The sequence below is a fragment of the Aquarana catesbeiana genome, linkage group LG02, assembly GCF_042186555.1.
Source record: "Aquarana catesbeiana isolate 2022-GZ linkage group LG02, ASM4218655v1, whole genome shotgun sequence".
In the NCBI taxonomy this organism is placed as follows: domain Eukaryota; kingdom Metazoa; phylum Chordata; class Amphibia; order Anura; family Ranidae; genus Aquarana; species Aquarana catesbeiana.
Window position 1 is genome coordinate 162,846,704 of NC_133325.1, and position 19,636 is coordinate 162,866,339.

The window sequence follows — 19,636 nt, forward strand, 5'->3', positions numbered from 1 at the left end:
TGCCAGGCCTTCCAACATCAGTGCCTGACCAAAAGCGCTTCTGGAAGAATGATCAAACATTCCCATAGACACTCTCCTAAACCTTGTGGACAGCCTTCCCAGAAGAGTTGAAGCTGTTATAGCTGCATATAGGGTGGGCCAACACAATATTGAACCCTACGGACTAAGACTGGGATGCCATTAAAGTGCATGTGCGTGTAAAGGCAGACGTCCCAATACTTTTGGTAATATAGTGTATATCCTTACATAGAGACTAGTGTTTGATTAGTCATATACAACATCTGCATGCAAGAGTAACATTCGTAAAGCGCAACTCCAGTCTTTTGCCCTCCCCTCTCCTTCAAGGTTGAGAGCAATGCAGTGAGGTTTTTTTTGTTTTTTGTTTTTTTGTTTTTACATTACCTGGAGTACATGTCCTTAATAAAAAAATGAAGTTAAAGCAGAGGTCCGCCCACCGCTGCAAAAATGTAAAAGCCAGCAGCTTACACATACTGCAGCTGCTGACTTTTAATAATCAGACACTTACCTGTCCTGGAGTCCAGCGATGTCGGCGCTGCAGTTGTTGTTTCCATCATCTGTCGGGTGCATGCCACCTCCATTGCGAGTAAGGGAAACCCGGCAGCGAAGCCTTACGGCTTCAGGCCAGGAACCCTACTACGCATGCGCGAGGCCCCGTTCTTCTCTTCTACTGGCCCGGCGGCTGGTGGAAGAGGAGGGAGCTCAGGCAGTGACACCAATACCCGCGGCTGAGGCTCCCGGAAATGGGAACAGGATACGTGTGAAAGACCGGTATCCTCTCCCCCTGAAAGCTGCCAACTGTGGCCCCCGAGAGCGGGGGAGGCGTACAACGAGCGGAAGTTCCACCTTTGGGTGGAACTCTGCTTTAAAGAAACAAGACGCTATTGGCTACAGTGGAGGAAATGGGGTACACTTTTGTTAATGCAAGAGTTTGCTTGGTGTGTGTTTTTATAGGAAGATTGCTGCTAAAGCTTCTTTCACATTTAGCTCGTCTCCAAAGTTGCATGATTTCCGGTGCAACTTTGGAGCGCTTTTTGGTGTGGCTTTGATTCTACTTTACATCCCGTGGATCAAAGTTGCATCAAAGTAGTGCAGACACCTTTTCAAAATTTCTGTGACTTAAACAGGTGCCATTGGTGTGCGATTTGTCATGTGAATTTGCTGTCCACATTCCCATGACAAATCACACAAGTGTGAAAGGAGCCTTAAAGCAAGTTACCATCAGCTACTTTGTATTATATAAAGATATGCCTGAACATACAGTCTACGGATAAATTCCAGCAGGATGCCAATGTTGAACATTCCAGTTTTTTTTTTTCACGTGCTGTGGGGAAAATTACACCTAATGGTGTTTGTTTCTCAGCCAATCAAATCTGAGATGTTATCTTTCCAGAACAGAATAATCCAGCATAATAATAGCTCTTGGGGGAAGAAAGGAGGCCTTTCTTCTTTTTTTTTTTTTTCCTCTTCCCACTGTTTGTTTATTAGTTACCTCCACTGTCTTGTGGACATGCTAGGGCACTGGTTCTCAACTCCAGTCCTCAGGGCCCACTAACAGGCCAGATTTTAAGTATTACCTTGGGGAGATGCAGACTAGAATACTCCAATCACTGAGCAGCAAATGATATCACCTGTGATGTATTTCAGCTATCTTGCAAACCTGGCCTGTTAGTGGGCCCTGAGGACAGGCGTTGAGAACCACTGTGCTAGGGGAAAGCTGGCATCTATAATCTGATGAGGTGTGTGCGCTTGTGTCACCAACCAGTTGTTCTTTTTCTAGAGCACGTTGCACATCCAGAGCACACCGTGACGTCACCGGCGCATGCACTCTGAAGGAACAGAGCTCCCTGACGGGGCCATGCACAAGGGAGTGGCATCATTGCAGCTCAGCCATTTATACAGTCAGAGCCAGCAAACCCAAAAGGAAGACTGGGTGAAGATGGAAGCCCTGTCAGTGGTGGCAGCGTGCCGCTGGAGGCCTTCCATCTAACAGAAGTCTTTTATAATGTGCTAATATTCGATGCATACTAGTATATTGTAACATTGCCTTGCAGGTGTTTTTTTTTGTTTTGTTTTTTTTTTTTTTTTTTTTTTTTTGGAATGCCCAAATTTACTACCGCTTTAATGGCCATTGAGGAAAAAAAACGCAATACTTTCTCATTTCTATACTCTGTTTATTAACTACCCCCTCTGTCTTTCCTCTGGGATAGACTGTTGGCCTACTATTTAATAACAGCTTTTTATATGGATGTGAAAAACTAAGCTATATATGCAAGCCTCTTATAAATAGTAACATTCAATGGAAAGCTTTCTGTGTGCAAATGGACTTTTTCTAATTGAAATCGTAAAGAGCTGTTATCGTTTTTCTTTGCACATATATGCTGCTAGCTCACATTGAGAAAGTATTTTATTCTGTAATAACAAAGCTTTAAAAATGAACAAATATTGGTAAATGAACATTTTGCAATGACAGGAATAAGAGGAATTAGAGGGTTGTGGCATTCTCCCCACCCTAGGATGAGCCCAAGTGATATTCTAGTTCATTAATTTTATATGTAATTCCGAATGTAACAAATGAGCCCCTTAAGACAGTTGCTGACTTTATTATTGATAATTAAAGCCGAACTCCAGGCAAACTAAAGAAATGTTTATCTTTTAATCAGCAAAAGGTTCAATAGAGATGACCTAAATCTACAGGTAAATTATATAGGCCCATTTCCATTTTTGTGCTACATTAAAGAGGAGCTCCAGTCATTTTTGTGTTGTTTAAAAGTCAGCAGCTACAGTTTTTTTAACAGATACACCTGTCCTGGGATCTAGTGATATGCTCACCACTTCCATCACCCTTCCCTCTGTCTTCTCTCCCCGGCTCTGGCATCTCAACTGTGGGCACCTGGCTGTGACAGCTTGCGGCTTCACAGCCGAGTGACCACTGCGCATGCACGAGCTGTGCATTGCGACTGGTCCCGCAGTTTTCTGGGACCTGTGACGTGTCCCAGATGACTGCAGGGAGGGAGGGGGAGAGGAGAACTTCCGATCGGATTGCCTAGGCGACCAGGTACCCCCCCCAAAAAAATAAATAAAAAAGAGCCATTTGGAGAACAAGAGGGGGAGGATGCCTTAAAGGGGAACTTTCCCTTTTGAGTGGAGCTCTGTTTTAAGGCACATTGCATTAAGGCTACCCATTTATTTGAATTGGGTTTCCAAAGAGAGGTTCTGTTGCCGTGCATTATTATAATAAAACTGTGAATCCAGCCTTAAACTCCTCTAAGGTCAGGAGTATACAGCAGTTTAACACAGCTCAAGCCAGGCTTCACTAATAGTCATCGGGGTGGGTTTACTAAAGGTAAAAAATTAGAAGAAAAGCGGTTTAACCCTGAACTGCGTAGAGGGTTCTATACTGTAAGAGCGGTAAGGATGTGGAATTCCCTTCCACAGGCGGTGGTCTCAGCGGGGAGCATTGATGATTTCAAAAAACTATTAGCTAAGCACCTAAATGACCGCAACATACAGGGATATACAATGTAATACTGACACATAATCACACACATAGGTTGGACTTGATAGACTTGTGTCTTTTTTTTCAACCTCACCTACTATGTAACTATGTAAATAGACTGTGCACTTGGCAAGTGCAGTTGCTCCAGAGCTTAGTAAATGAGGGGAAGCTCTGATGACTTCCATTATCCAATCATGAGCAAGGGTTTTCTTTGCAAAGTGAAGCTTCACCTCAATTACTAAGCTCTGGACCAATTGCACTTGCAGAGTGCACAGTCTATTTGCCTTTAGTAAATCCACCCCAATTTATTTTTCATTTGAAGCTTTGAGACATCCCACCACCAGTGTATAATGGGCACTGCTGAACCTTTTATAAATATAAGAAAATAATACTTGTCCTATTCACTTGACTTGTGCTAAGAAATATGCGGATAACTTTGCTGCCCTCACCTAAAAATGCAGATTACATGACTGTCATACTGGTCTAGCAACTTCAATACATTCTGAACACAGAGAATGAAGATCAGGAGTTTTGAGCGCACTCCAAGCTTGTTGCAAGATAGTAGCTCAAGAAGAATTAAAGTGGGGACAGCCAGGTATCTAGCGCTTTCAGAAGGTCGGCAGTGATGACCTGTCTGTCAGCACAAGCTCCCGTTGATGTATGATGCATGCTGTATGTTTGCATGGGACCTTGCCTTACATGTACAAACATTAACAATGGAAATTTTTCCTTTGCTTTAGATGATATTCATTCTTTCTTTCTTTTTTTTTTTTTTCAGTTAATGTGGCCCATCCAAAAGAAAGCAAATTGACTGTTACACCTGACACCATGTCAGACCAGAGTTATCAGCAATTAGATGGTAAGCTTGCTCCTCCAAATGATTGAATACAGAGTATTATAGTAGTGTAGATACCATACTGTCCATTGGTTTTACATACTTTCTTTGTGTTGTGATTATGTATTAAATTAGAGTGTTAATACCTTAATCCATACAAACATCATCCTTTTACCCTGGAGAGTGCACTGCACACTATTTCTAAGAAACAGTACAGCGGACTGATCGATATCACACAGGCTTTAGTATCTGGTGAGGATCCTGAGAAAGTTTGCTGGATGAATGTGATATGGCTTACTTGGTGCAGGTCTGTGAGATGTCTTATACTGGTGAGTATTGTTATCAGTGGAGAACAGGATGGAGTGCTTAGGTGGGAGGGGTGCCGCCTGCACTGCACAGTGCCTGAAGAACCAACCTATACAGTTGTCTGCTCCTTCTTGTAGAATAATGCTAGCCTTGTTTGAACCAAAAGGACAGCATGATGCATGTTACACTGCACTAAAATCTTTGGTGGAAATAATATATCCCAATATTTTTGGTTTGCCACAATTTTCTGATCAGCAAAAACAAGGACTCCTAGGACTGTATACTATACTACTGAAAACTCTCAGATGTCTGTCATTTCTAGTCACATCCCTCTTATACATTACATTGCAATAATACGTCTGTATTTATTGGATAGATAAGCTTTGGAAAACCTATACAGAAAAACAATGTAGGCTGCTGAACTTCCCTCTGAAAATGCTAGCTGACAGACAGTCGTGCTGATACTTTGGCTTCAGTACTTTTTCCGTCAGTGACCAGGGACAGATCACTTATAAAATATTGACACCAGCTTGTAGGCCTAGACCTAAACCATGACAGCCAGGTAATGGATCAGAAAGAGAGCAGCAGTGACCGCTCCTGTACTTCTCTCTGTACAGGTTTCAATGCGCAGATAGACTGAAAACTGATACCCTATGTACAATACGTAAACCAGGTTTTGTGGAAGCTTGTAGCTTCCGTTGTGAATTCCTCCCTCTAGTGGTCCTAAATGACATTTAATAAAGTATGAGTAATTGATGAGTAAAAAAAATGATGCTTGCAGTTGCTTACACATCAAAATCATGTGATGAAATATAGGATCCCATCCCTGCTGACCTTCTGAAAATACTAGTTGCCTGGCTGTCCTCTGATTTATGTACTAGGTTGGGGTTAATAACTAATCAGTACAATGAAGCTGTATGGCAGCAAGTTTTTTTCAGGGTTAGAGATTAGGAATAGCAGCTCTCGTAGTTCTTTTTATTTAATGTTTAGAAAATAAATATCCCAGACCTTGTTTATTTGGTAGCTTAAAATAAATACAAATCCGGTATTGCTTGCCATATGTATACACTATTGCACCTTTATTCGACTTTTCTTAGAACCCTTTCACACTGGGGTGTTTTTCAGGAGCTTTTGGGCTAAAAATAGCACCTGTAAAGTGCCTGAAAAACGCCTTCCCTGCAGTTTAGGAGATATTCACTATATACACCGCTGCAGATGTCATCGGCGCATGCACACTGAAGAAACAGCCCGCTGGTGCCGTATTTTTCAGGGCCCATGCCATGACTGGCGGCTACTGTGTGCAAGTGCGGGAGTGACATCATCGTGGCTCCGGCCAACCGCAGCGCCACAGCCCGCGAACCTGGAAATAACTCCGGTGAAAGATGTCGGCCGTGTACTCGGTGTGCCGGCGCCGATTCAGGGCATTGTTCTAAGGTTAAGTATTTCATATTGAGCTAGTATGCGATGCATACTAGCTCATTATGCCTCTGTCTTGCAGGTGTTTTTTTTTCCCGGAGGTTTACAACCTCTTTAATGCGTGGTTGATAAGCGTTCAATGAGCTATAAAAAAGCTCCCCCAAACTCCCTACGCGCGTTTGCGGTGCAGTTGACATGCGTTTTTTGGTGAGTTAAAACCGCACCACAAACTCCCTAATAACTGTAATGTACTGCCACACCACAACGTGGTTGCCATAGACTTGTTTGGAAGGAGTTGAAATGCTTCAACTCCTTTCAAACTCGACACAAGGTTTCAATTTTGAAGCAAAGTGACCCCAGCGCTTCATATTTTGATGATGTGAACAGCACTATGTGCTGTCCATAGTATCATTTGCACATGCGTTTTAGGGGCGTTAAAAACGGCCCTGAAACGCCTGCTTTTAATGCCAGTGTGAACTAGGCCTTACAGAAAGAAAAATGAAAAAACATTTTTCTGGCTTGAAACTACAATGCTTTTGCCAAAGCTGCATTTCTAAATTTAATTTGTATAAAGCTAAATGAGATTATTTTTGTTTTTACATTGAATATATTCTTAAACTAGATCCTGGAGTGAGCCCAATAAACTATATGTTGTACACTAGACTACACTTTTGGACTGCTTGTTTTTTGAAGATGGTATGTGAACATGAGTGTACTCATGACCCTATTTATCAGTGATATTTCCTTTAAGGTGGAAGTAAAGGCAAAACTTGACTAACTGTAAACCTACTCTCAGCCACATGCTAAGCCTAATCTGTCTAGCCTATTAATGAAAAAATATACTTGCCTATTATGCAGTCACTTCAGTCCTGTCTCTTGCAGCACCCTCTGCAGGAGTAAGCCGACAATGACTGGGAAATGCCTGGGAGGTGGCGCCACCCATAGACTTACTATTTTTTCCACCTTTTTAATGTGACCTATAATCTGTACAACTCAATGGAAAAACAAACTGAAATCTTTTAGGGGGGCGGAGTAAAAATAAAAAAACAAAAATAACGTGGTTGCATAAGTGTGCACACCCTCTTTTATAACTGGGGATGTAGCTGTGTTAAGAATTTAAACAATCGCATTCAAACTCATGTTAAATAGGAGTCAGTACACACCTGCCATCATTTAAAGTGCCTCTGATTAACCCTAAATAAAGTTCAGCTGTTCTAGTAGGTCTTTCCTGACATTTTTTAGTCGCATCCTACAGCAAAAGCCATGGTCCACAGAGGGATCCAGAGGGATCATATTGTTAAAAGGTATCGGTCAGGAGAAGGGTATAAAAGAATGTCCAAGGCATTAGATATACCATGGTACACAGTGAAGACAGTTCTCATCAAGTGGAGAAAATATGACACAACAGTGACATTACCAATAACTGGATGTCCCTCAAATTGATGAAAAGACGAGAAGAAAACTGGTCAGGGAGGCTGCCAAGAGGCCCACAGCAACATAATAAAGGAGCTACAGGAATATCTGGCAAGTACTGGCTGTGTGGTACATGTGACAACAATTTCCTGTATTCTTCATATGTCTGGGTTATGGCGTAGAGTGGCAAGACAGAAGCCTTTTCTTACGAAAAAAAACATCCAAGCCTGGCTAAATTTTTGCAAAAACACATCTGAAGTTTCCCAAAAGCATGTGGGAAAATGTGTTCTGGTCTGATGAAACCAAGGTTGAACTTTTTGGTCATAATTCCAAAAGATATGTTTGGTGCAAAAACAACCCTGCACATCACCAAAAGCACACCATACCCACAGTGAAGCATGGTGGTGGCAGCATCATGCTTTGGGGCTGTTTTTCTTCAGCAGAAACAGGGGCCATAGTCAAGGTAGAGGGAATTATGAACAGTTCCAAATACCAGTCAATATTGGCACAACACCTTCAAGCTTCTGCTAGAAAGCTGAACATGAAGAGGAACCTCATCTTTTAGCATGACAACGACCCAAAGCATACATCCAAATCAACAAAGGATTGGCTTCACCAGAAGAAGATTCAAGTTTTGGAATGGCCCAGACCTGAATCCGATTGAAAATCTGTGGGTTGTTCTGAAGAGGGCTGTGCACAGGAGATGCCCTCGCAATCTGATAGATTTGGAGTGTTTTTGCAAAGAAGAGTGGGCAAATATTGCCAAGTCAAGATGTGCCATGCTGATAGACTCAGAAAAAAGACTGGGTGCTGTAATAAAATCAAAAGGTGCTTCAACAAAGTATTAATGTAAGGGTGTGCACACTTAGGCAACTATTTTATTTTAGTTTTTTATTTTTACCCCCCCCCCCCCCCCCCAAAAAAGATTTCAGTTTGTTGTTCAACTGAGTTGTACAGTTTATAGGTCACGTTAAAGGTGGAAAAAGTTCTGAAATGATTTAACTTTGTCTCATTTTTTTTACATCACATAAACCTGACATTTTAACAGGGGTGTGTAGACTTTTTTTTTTTTATATCCACTGTACACTGTCCACAACCCTGCCAACCAGTACCCTACAAATAAAAAATAAAATAAAAATGTGTGTATACCAAATAAAACATGTAAGTTAACTGTTCATTTTAGTTGCTATACATCATAGCCCTTTGCCTCAAAGTATAGCTGCTTGCAAACCATGGCATTGGTATTGTCCTATACCAAATGAAAAGTAATAGATGCCGCTCAGGCTCTGGAAAGATCTCATCCGATGCCAACTGCTGGGAATGCCGGCCGGGAACGGAGCTGGTCCCAGCCGCAGACGTCACTATATAGCAAGAAAAGTATCCCATAAGCCGCACATCGCTGCAAGTCCACTTTAAAGGAGTATGTGGCAGTCTCAGCCTGGGCTCTAACCAGGCCATGCCCCCAACGTGTTTTGCTCCCCCCCCGCAGCCTAATCGTGGGGTTGCCATGATTGGACTTGCAGCGATGTGTGGCTTATGGGATGCTTTTTTTGCTACATATTGTTCAAAGCCGTTACATAGTAATAAAGTTGAAAGGGGGCACAGGTCCATAAAGCTCAACCTATGTGTATGTGTGAGCTCTATTTGCTACAATTCCCATAGCCCTGGTGCAGTGCTTTTCTAATGAAAATGTTGTTAGTCGCTCAGAATATCACTATTTCACCTGGCATGTCTATCCACAATTCACTGCTTATCATTTGAATGCCTCATAAATGGTTAACATGGCTCTGTTTTGTATCTGTGGAATAGTAAAGTGAGAACTCGATCACATTTTGATGTTCTGTTGTATGCTTTATGCCAGCAATAACACTATCAGACTCTTGCCTATCATTTAGTTGAGCCATATGGAGTGACATTTTGATTTAGTCAAATCATGTTCTGCCATTCTGTTTTACAGAGAGTGGATCAGGAGATCATGGGTCCAAGCCAGATCTCAGTGACATCCCTGATCCAGAGGTGGAGGGGGAACCATTTACCAGCTATTTTGATGAAAAAGTTCCCATTCCAGAGGATGAAAAAGTAAGTAAACTGTAATTGACAGCTGGTAATATTGTGTTTTCTGACTATTTCCGAGCAAGTAAGCAAGCATCTTCAATCCTCAAAGTGGTTCTAAAGGCTGAAGTGTTTTTTTTACCTTAATTTAATTCTTTGCATTAAGGTAAAAAAAACCTCGTGTGTGCTGCTCCCCCTCCCATACTTGCCTAAGCCTGATATCGATCCAGCGCTGTCCATGAGAGCAGCATCGCTTCTCTTTCTGGCTCAGAGCCATTGGCTCTTGCTGCTGTCAATCACAGCCAGTGAGGAGTGAGAGCGTAGGCAGGGCTGAGCCACACAGAGCACAGCTTGTGAGCGAGACTGCATGCGTGCCCCATAGAAAGGGCAGGGGGAGGACCAGAGAAGAGGGGGATAGGAGCTGCTCTGTGCAAAACCATTGGACAAAGTCGGTAAGTATAACATGTTTGTTATTTAAAAAAATATATATATTTTTACCTTTTTACAATTCATTAAAAAGTTAACCCTCTTCTAAGCTGTTTATTCTTTAACCACTTGAGGTCCGGGCCATAGCCGAATGACGGCTACAGCGCGGACCTCAATTTCCGGGAGGCCGTCATGGGACGTCCTCCCCTGTGCACACGCACCGCGCGCACCCTGCAGGGCGCGCGGTGTGTGTGCTGTGATCACCGAGTCACGGAGACTCGGATAATCACAGATCCGAGTAAGGGGCCGGTCCCGGCCCCTTACCATGTGATCAGCTGTCAGCCAATGACAGCTGATCACATGATATAAACAAAACCTCGGTGATCGGTTTCGTTTTCTCCTCACGCTGACAGCGTGAGGAGGAAAAACAAGCCGATCACCGGCTTATGTCAAAGGGACATCGGTCCCGAAGAGAAAGGAGGCACATATGCCTCATCTGTGCCAACAGGTGCCATCTATTATTGCCACCTGCCAGTGCCACCTGTCAATGCCCACAAGTGCCACCTATCAATGCCCTCCAGTGGTGCCAATCAGTGCCACCTAGCAGTGCTGCCATCAATCAGTGCCCAATTAGTGCCCATCACTGCCACACATCAGTGCCCATCACTGCCACACATCAGTGCCCATCACCGCCACACATCAGTGCCGCCTCATCAGCGTACATCAACGAAGGAGAAAAATTACCTGTTTGCAAAATTTTATATCAAAATATTAAAAAAAAATTTTTATTTTTCTTTAAATTCTGTCTTTTTAATTTTTTTTAACAAAAACTAAAAACCGCAGAGATGATCAAATACCATCAAAAGAAAGCTCTATTTGTAGGAAAAAAATGATAAAAATTTCATTTGCAGTGTTGTATGACCGCGCAATTGTCATCCAAAGTGCGACAGCGCTAAAAGCTGAAAATTGGTCTGGACAGGAGGGGGGTTTAAGTGCCCAGTAAGCAAGTGGTTAAAGTGGTTGTAAAGGCAGAGGTTTTTTTTTTTTTTTTTTTTTTTCCCCTCAGTGCATTCTATGCATTAAGATAAAAAAATTCTTCAGTGTGCAGCAGCCCCCTTCAGCCCCCTAATACTTACCTGAGCCCCCTCTAGATCCAGCGCTATTGGCTCCTGCTGCTGTCAATTAAAGTCAGTGAGCCAATGAAGAGAGACTGGGAGGGACGGAACCACTGCTCCGTGTCTGAATGGACACACAGAGCAGCGGCTCGGGTGCCCCCATAGCAAGCTGCTTACTTGGGGGGCACTCGGCAGGAGGGAGGGGCCAGGATCACTGGCGAGGGACCCGAGATGAGGAGGATCTGGGCTGCTCTGTGCAAAGCCACTGTACAGAGCATGTAAGTATTACATAGAATAAATTTATATAATGGCTGTGCTTAGGGCAATATTTAGGTATGCCGCCCCCCCTGAAAGGAGCTTCCCTAGGGATTCTCCAAATAGTTACAAATATAAATCAATAATGGGGTGTGGCGCTTCCTATATAGGTCTATAATGGGATGGACAACTATAATATGGTGGGGGGCCGCCTTGCTACCCCACTAGTGAGCGTAACCCACCTAAACCCAAATGTGTGGTGATTACAAAAATTAGAAATAATAAAAAAAATATATAAATACCATTAATAAAATTGTTAGTGTTCAGATTAATAGGTTTCTCTGTGTGTTAGAATATAACGTAATAGAGGCCATAAAAAAGTGCCATATAATTCCTCCCAAAAGTGTTGGGTAAATGTGAGACTGAGTAACTATAATAATACCCTATAGGTATGCTAGTGATATACTTCCATAACTTAAACCTCAAATATTGCAATCTACATAAATAATAATAAGAGTAGTACACTTAAGTTAGCTATTCAAAAGCCATAAATTACAGACAGTTCAAAACATTTCAAAGTATCCGTGGGCATAACGCCAAACAGAATCATATAGTGTTCATATAACAGTCCATAAATTGTGTATTGGATTTCTCCAAAAATTGTGAAAAAGATCCCTCAGGAAACGTGACTGAAGTGCTCTCAGTATCCTTGCTCCCTGTTTAGCAATTTAGGCTGAGGGACACAATCATTGCTTTTCAGCTGGGGATCAGAGAGCTAAAGGAAACTACCATGATTATGCTATAATTACTTACACGAAAGCCGGAGATTATCCTGGGAGCCCTACCAACCACGGTGGCGAGGAGATCGCTGAGGCTATATCCATATGCACATTGCCCCTTTGGGATGACTGGATCTGGTGAGTGGGGACCCTTGAGGGGGAGCACAAAAGTCACCATGGATACTGAGAGCACTTCAGTCATGTTTCCTGAGGGATCTTTTTCAAAATTTTTGGAGAAATCCAATACACAATTTAAGGACTGTTATATGAACACTATATGATTCTGTTTGGCGTTATGCCCACGGATACTTTGAAATGTTTTGAATTGTCTGTAATTTATGGCTTTTGAATAGCTAACTTAAGTGTACTACTCTTATTATTATTATTTATGTGGATTGCAATATTTGAGGTTTAAATTATGGAAGTATATCACTAGCATACCTATAGGGTATTATTATTATAGTTACTCAGTCTCACATTTACCCAACACTTTTGGGAGGAATTATATGGCACTTTTTTATGGCATCTATTACGTTATATTCTAACACACAGAGAGGCCTATTAATCTGAACACTTTAACAATTTTATTGATGGTATTTATATTATTTGTTATTATTTCTAATTTTTGTAATCACCACACATTTGGGTTTAGGTGGGTTACGCTCACTAGTGGGGTAGCAAGGCGGCCCCCCACCATATTATAGTTGTCCATCCCATTATAAACCTATATAGGAAGCGCCACACCCCATTATTGATTTATATATGTAAGTATAACATATTTGTTATTTTTAAACAAAAAAAACAAAAATCAAGACTTTAATATCACTTTAATTCCTGCACTGAGATTGGCACTAAATGGTACCCTAATGCCAGTCACTTTATAAAAATGTCATGCCATCAGATATGGTCAGCTGATTGTTGCTGCAGTTTTCTTTCTTTATTCTATTTAAAGCCCAAGTTTAGTTATCTTTTTAAATCGAAACAAAGGACAGTACTTTAAATGAGAAGTGTCCTTGCTGATGGTTGCTCTCTTCCATCCTCTGCCCACCAATATCCCCACAGTTGTAATCTTCTGGTGTTGTGGGGGTTAATATAGCTGCTGGACCTGTCATAAGCACTCGCTAAGATTACTGACTATGCCCATTCTTTCCACCCCGTCCTCCATTTATAAAAACATACTATAGCTATGAAAAGCACTGTATAAGTGGAGGACGGGCAGAAGAATGATTTCTTTCATTATTGTAAGCTATAGTATAATTTCTATGAGGAGGAGGGATGTGCAAAGAGCAGGCATAGTCAGCGCTCTGGATGAGTGCTTATGGCAGGTACAACTGCTGTATTAACCCCCGTAACAGTGGAAGATTTCCCCTGCAGTGGTATTTCGCCAGAAATATAATTTCCTGCTTGTGTGATTTCCTTACTGATTTTTCCAGAAGTCTACACTAATATACACTAAGTCAGATTTTAGGCATCCTCGTTAAAACAATGAAAAAGCCACTTCCATTCAGAATCAGTATCCAAAGCACAAACAGCTTTTCCTTTAGCAGAAACTGGTAGAAATCTGCACCAAAGTTTATTAAAATAATTTCAATGTACATTGATTACCCAGAGGGGATTGTGTGTGTTTTTGTTGAGGAAAAAAAAAAAAAAAAAAAAAGTTACTCTTTAAGAAATATGGAAACTATCTTTAGGTATGTAATTATTTTCTTTGCAGAACTCCTTGTTCAGTTTCCGTAAGCTTTGGGCCTTTACTGGACCTGGCTTCTTAATGAGCATTGCCTATCTAGATCCAGGAAACATTGAATCGGACTTGCAGTCTGGCTCTGTTGCTGGTTTTAAGGTAAGTGAATGATACCGGTTAATGAAGCCATTTACTAGGATTATGATTGGTTTAAAGCAGTATTAAAACCAAAAGCAAACATTTTATTATATTGCAGCTGATTGATTCTTAGATGTGATGGCTTTCATTTTTTTGCCCTTCTTTCTTCTATTTTCATATGGTGATACAGCCAGTAAGTCTTTTGTTTTTCAAAAGAACAAGCTCTCTTCCAGATGTATCATGTTACAGGGATGAGACAAACAATTTACTACTGACAGGGGTGCTTAAAGCGGGGGTCCACCTATCTATTGTTTTTTTTTTTTTTTTGAGTTCATTCACAAACTTTTCTTCTCAGCATTACATACTCACATATTGTGTGTAATATGTCCGCCTGTGTCAGATTTCGTCGGAAAGAATAACTTATATTATTCACTGCAGGCGGTTTCCATCTTCATTGTGGGCATTTGAAGCCCACAAGCATTTATTTCCTGGATGTGGTGAATGCTGTGCTCCCAGCATTCACCGCTCGTTCCCGCACATGCTCAGTGGCATCCTGGGAAGCCTGAGACAAGCTCCCAGGAGTCTGCGAGAGGCTAGAAACACGCCTACTCCCACGGGAGGAGAACCAGGAAGTGCAAAGAAGAATAGAAAAATAAAAGGTAATTATGGCGATTTAAATTTTTTTAAACGGCATGTCAGCATCTAGGCAAGGAAGAGAATACATACAGATATTGTTCAAAATGTGGGTGGAACCCCGCTTTAAAGGCTAAGCTCACAATTTTTTTTCTTCTAAATTCCAGCTTCCCGATGTACCAATATACCATTACTGTACCTCTGTTGCAGAAAAGCTTTCTCTGTGTTCTATGGCAGGAATTACCTCAGCCTCCAGTTTCTTCTATAGAAACCCCTTTCATAAATTCCTGGTATCTGTCCTTTAGAACAGGAAAACTGTTAGGAAGTACTAAAGCAGCTGACCTACCCTGTACCTGTCGCCCCCCCCCCCCCCTCCAGGAGTTTGCTCTTGCCCATCTCTGCAGTTGCATGCTTTTCCAATGCAATCATTGTCATTGAGCACTGTTCTAGTTCTCCCTCAATACATAGCCAGTGCCTTCCTCTGCTGATTAATCATTCTGTACTTTACTTTCTTCTTACATAGATTGTTGATTTGGCTGCATGTGCAGGAGCTGAGCGATCACATAACAGCCTATGTGGAGCAGAGCTGTAGTATTGAAAACAAGAGTCCATGGAAGTCTGTAAAGCACACCATACACTATACAATCTAATTGTACAGTCTTCTTTAGATAGAGAGTGATTGGATAGATGTGGCTTCTTATTATATAGTGTATGGCCACCTTCAAACCTAAAATGAACTTTAATCGTTAACAGCATCGCAAGCACATTTTGCCACGTGCAAAAATGTGCATCTAATGCATCAAAACATGCAGTAAAAAAAGTGTAAACTGCAACACATCAAAACGGCCTATGAGTCATGGGGCAATCCTGCCAAAAAATGTGCACTCCCGCTACACTAAGTGTGATTGGTCCCTGAAAGTGAAATTGGCAACAATAACAGCTGAGTGTCTCCCAACTACTCCCTTCCATGTACTTGCATAAAGCTAGCCATATACTAATGATACACTATGCAATTTGATTGTACGATCTCTGTACAGTTTTCTTTTAATCCGCCAAACTATGAAATGAAATAGGAGGACACACCCAAACAATCCGTTCAATTTGTATCAAATCATGCAGGACCTTGCCCTACAGAGCCCAATAAACACTCGGTTTATTGTTACTACAGTAGTTACTTAAGGTGACACTTCTAAGGATAAATGTTATACAGTGGAACCTCGGTTTGCGAGTAATGCGGTTAACAAGCGTTTCGCAAAACGAGCACTGTATTTATAAAAATGCTAACTCGGTTTGCGAGTGTTGTCTCGCAAAACGAGCGGAATTCAGGCCAAAAGCAGTGTGCAGTACCACTTTTGGCCTGAGGTGGGGGGCGTTCGGAAATGCTTGGAAATGCCCAAGGACAGTTCGGCTGACTTCGGCAAACCTCTGAAAGGCTCGTGAACGGAGTCTTTCCGAAGTTTGCTGAGGTCAGCCGAAGCGTGCTCGGGCCTTTTCGGCCATTTCCGAGGTTCTCCGTGCCCCTCACTTCTGGCCACATGCGGTATTGCATCCCATTGAAGTCAATGCGAAACAAGTAAGTTTCGTTTCCATTGACTTCAATGGGAAAACTCGCTTTGATATGCTAGTACTTTGGATTAGGAGCATACTCCTGGAATGGATTATGCTCGTAATCTGAAGTTCCACTGTATAACAATTTAACAAGTTTTAATCGTATCAAAAAGATATAGACAGTAAATACTGAAAATATAGAAAACACACAGCACCTTGTTACACATACATATAATGAAAACCACGAAATTACTGCATATTCAAGAACATATACATCATGAGGGTACAGCAACCGTAAACCAGAAGACAGGTACTTGGCTTGACTGTTACTTAGAGTAGTATAATAATGGTAGCCAAAGACTGGTATAACATAACAAATTCATCCTCATTAAAATCCACATACATGTGTTTTACCGTGGATTGATAATGTCTCATACAATGTGGTATCAATAAGGAAATGCTATACCAGCAAGGGTCTAACATATATAGTACCAGTTAGACCACTAATGCACCTGTTGTGGCTAGCTTACATCAGGTTGCCCCCTAAATTCAGCAACAGTCAGTTCCCATCTAGTACCATCTGATTGTACTTGTTGATAAATGACTGGGACATAGTAGGTAGAAGCGCCACTTTTAGGCAACTTTTAGGCATTTGTGAGATCACCAAGACATACTGTAGCTCTCAGGTGGAGAATCGTCAAGTTTTAATATCACTGGTTTAACACATGATGTGGCTCTTTAACAACCATTGCAAAGTCAGCAACAGCTGGTAGGTAAAATTTCAAGCCGGATTGTGTGGTGTAAGCAGGGCAAATGACAATAATGGTGTATAGAGCCCGTCAGATCCACCTCTTTCTGCATGTCATACAAGTTTGTCCTGATGCACTAGGAAAGTGTCTGGAAATTAAAAAAACGTTGTATAGTATTGAGGCAGGTGTATTTCAGAGAGGTAAAACACACCCTGTTCTGTGATGCAGTAAAGCAGTGCATGATGGGATATGACGTTTCCTGGATGGTCACATGATGCTACAGGAAGTCAAGGCTCAAAATGCATTTTTTTAAATTTTGAACAGAGTGGGTACATATTTAAAGCTGCCATGGAATAGGTAAGTGAGAGATAAGCACATTGGGATGGCTTGGGCAGAAAAGACATTAGAAAAGGCTTCTGTTTATTATGAAAAGTAAAATTATGCCTGAAAAGGTTAACTTTGCCTTTTAAAATCAGCTTTTATTTATTTACGTAAAACCTTTATTTTAAATTTGCTAGTACATCTAACACTCCACTACTACTAGGGAAGAAAGCCTAAAAAAGAAAACCAATGCAGCTCCACATGTAATGATTGGTAAGCTCCAATATATTATATTTTTGGTTTTGGGTTTAATACTATTTATTTGTGAAAACCTTTACCATTGCCAAATATTTGTGAGCTGCATGTAGGAGACATGCTCCAGAACAGCCCATTGCACGTGACCTCGGATATCTGAACTGTACCATTGCCTGTAGTGGTACAGCAAAGTTATGCCGGTGCCCTTAACTGCACTGCAGTATTATGTGAGCCTTTTAATGTCCTGCCAGCAGTATTTTTACTACATTATGAGAAAGATGCGCTAGAGATGAATAGAACATTATGTGTTTTACATGCATTTCAATATAGAAGTTGCTGCCTCTTCACAGAACTTATGAAAAACGCCTGCATTTTAAAACATGAACGTATGAACCAGTCCTAAAACCTGCTTGGAGCCCCTTCCCTTCTCCCTTTTGTATCCATACTTGTTAGTGGCACAATGAGGCAGATTCTATACCCTTGTGATTCTCTGTATATTACCAAGCAGCGACCGACACAAAGAAAGGGTGGGGTTCTATTTTAATGCAAGCCTTGGAGAGCACTTTTGGAGACATAACCTGACCCCATGACAGGAATGGCACTTGGATATATATGTTGAATATGTTGGTTCCATAACTGAATGTAGTAAATGTCTTTTTATTGCTTTTACTTGATTTATAAATGTATGGATTGGTGATTGTATCCATTTTGAAAATTAAACTATGAATCACATGTGACATTTCCACAGCTGCTCTGGGTCCTTCTAGCTGCTACGATTATTGGCCTCCTTCTTCAGCGACTGGCTGCCAGGTTAGGAGTAGTGACTGGTCTGCATTTAGCGGAAGTGTGCAATCGGCAGTATCCAAAGGTTTGTTTTAATCACGCATTAGATTATCCAGTTTACCCTATTAATGTCTTATTTAATGTCTTTAATGTCTTATTTTTATTAATGCATATTTTGAATCCTGAAGAATCAATTTAAAAGACTGGTAAAAAAAAAAAAAAATTATATATTGTATACATAAAGAAACGTTTATGCTTTTTATCAGAGCTTTACAAATGTGAGCTATGTCCCAACAATGTTATTTGTCCTAAATGCATGCTTTAGTAATGGCAGTAGTTAGAACACAGAAGTTGTCTTTAAGAAAATAGAACATTCTTTTAATATGTAGTATGCCGTTTTTGCAGAGAAATTTGTTCAACTTTGGAGTGTTGACTGTGTCCGAGACCTCTTTAGACCATGTTACCACAGCTGCATGCACTCCCATCCTGATGTCACCTCTGCCCACATCTCCATCCTTATGTCACCCCATCCTCCTGCTGTCACCTCTGGCCCTCCCATGATTTCACCTTTTGCCCTTTTTGTGTAGCCTCACATAATCTTGAATGAGTCTGCAGAGGCTGTATTTGGGATGAGCACAATATATGCAGCAGGATTGAGTATTTGTAAACAAAATCTGTCATGTGATCATTCTTTGTCACATGACAAACTACCAGGGATCTCCAAACTACAGCCCTCCAGCTGTTGCGGAACTACACGCCTCATGAGGCATTGTAAAACTGACATTCACAGATATGACTAGGCATGATAGGAATTGTAGTTCCTGAACAACTGGAGGGCCATAGTTTGGAGACCCCTGATAGACTATGTTGCATTAATAAATACCAAATATAACTAGGTGGGCTTTGACCATTCTGAATCCAGAGCTGAGCACTTCCAAGTTCATTGAGGAGGAGATTGGTAAATCCCATCTTGTTTTCCATCCTGATTTCACCCTAAAGTGGTCCTGAGCTCACTGAGGAGAAAGGCCAAGCCAAGAGAAGGTAGCCAGAACAGACTCTGCAATGTACTCTCCCTGGGTTTTTTATCGAGTGACTGCCAAACACAGTCTGCAATACCAGTCATAGGGAGAAGATTGCTCTTGAAAGTACTTAAAGGCTAAGTGCACCTTCTTTTTTTTTTTTTAATTTGTTTTTTTTTCAAAATTCCAGCTCTCATGTGCACCAATATAGCATTCATGTACTTTTTTTGCTAAATTATCAAAGCTTTCCATAAAATTTACAGACACTTACCTTACAGTCCTCCATCCATGATTCCAAACGTATCTATTGCTTCTGTCTTACGTCCTCACGGACTTTAGGTCATGACACAGGAAGAAGCTGACCAGCTGACCTCATTAGCACACACCCTGCATCA

The 19,636-nt window shown here is 41.3% G+C and overlaps 1 protein-coding gene across 4 annotated transcripts in view; it reads left to right on the forward strand.

Annotated features, from left to right (window-relative positions):
- SLC11A2 (solute carrier family 11 member 2) overlaps positions 1 to 19,636 on the forward strand; it is a 176,636-nt gene that overhangs the window by 70,641 nt on the left and 86,359 nt on the right. For all 4 annotated transcript variants that reach the window (XM_073613717.1, XM_073613718.1, XM_073613719.1 and 1 more), the window contains exons 2-5: positions 4,296 to 4,376; positions 9,445 to 9,566; positions 13,829 to 13,954; positions 18,188 to 18,307. In XM_073613717.1, the coding sequence (XP_073469818.1) occupies positions 4,296 to 4,376; positions 9,445 to 9,566; positions 13,829 to 13,954; positions 18,188 to 18,307 (449 nt within the window). The remainder of the gene's footprint in view (positions 1 to 4,295; positions 4,377 to 9,444; positions 9,567 to 13,828; positions 13,955 to 18,187; positions 18,308 to 19,636) is intronic.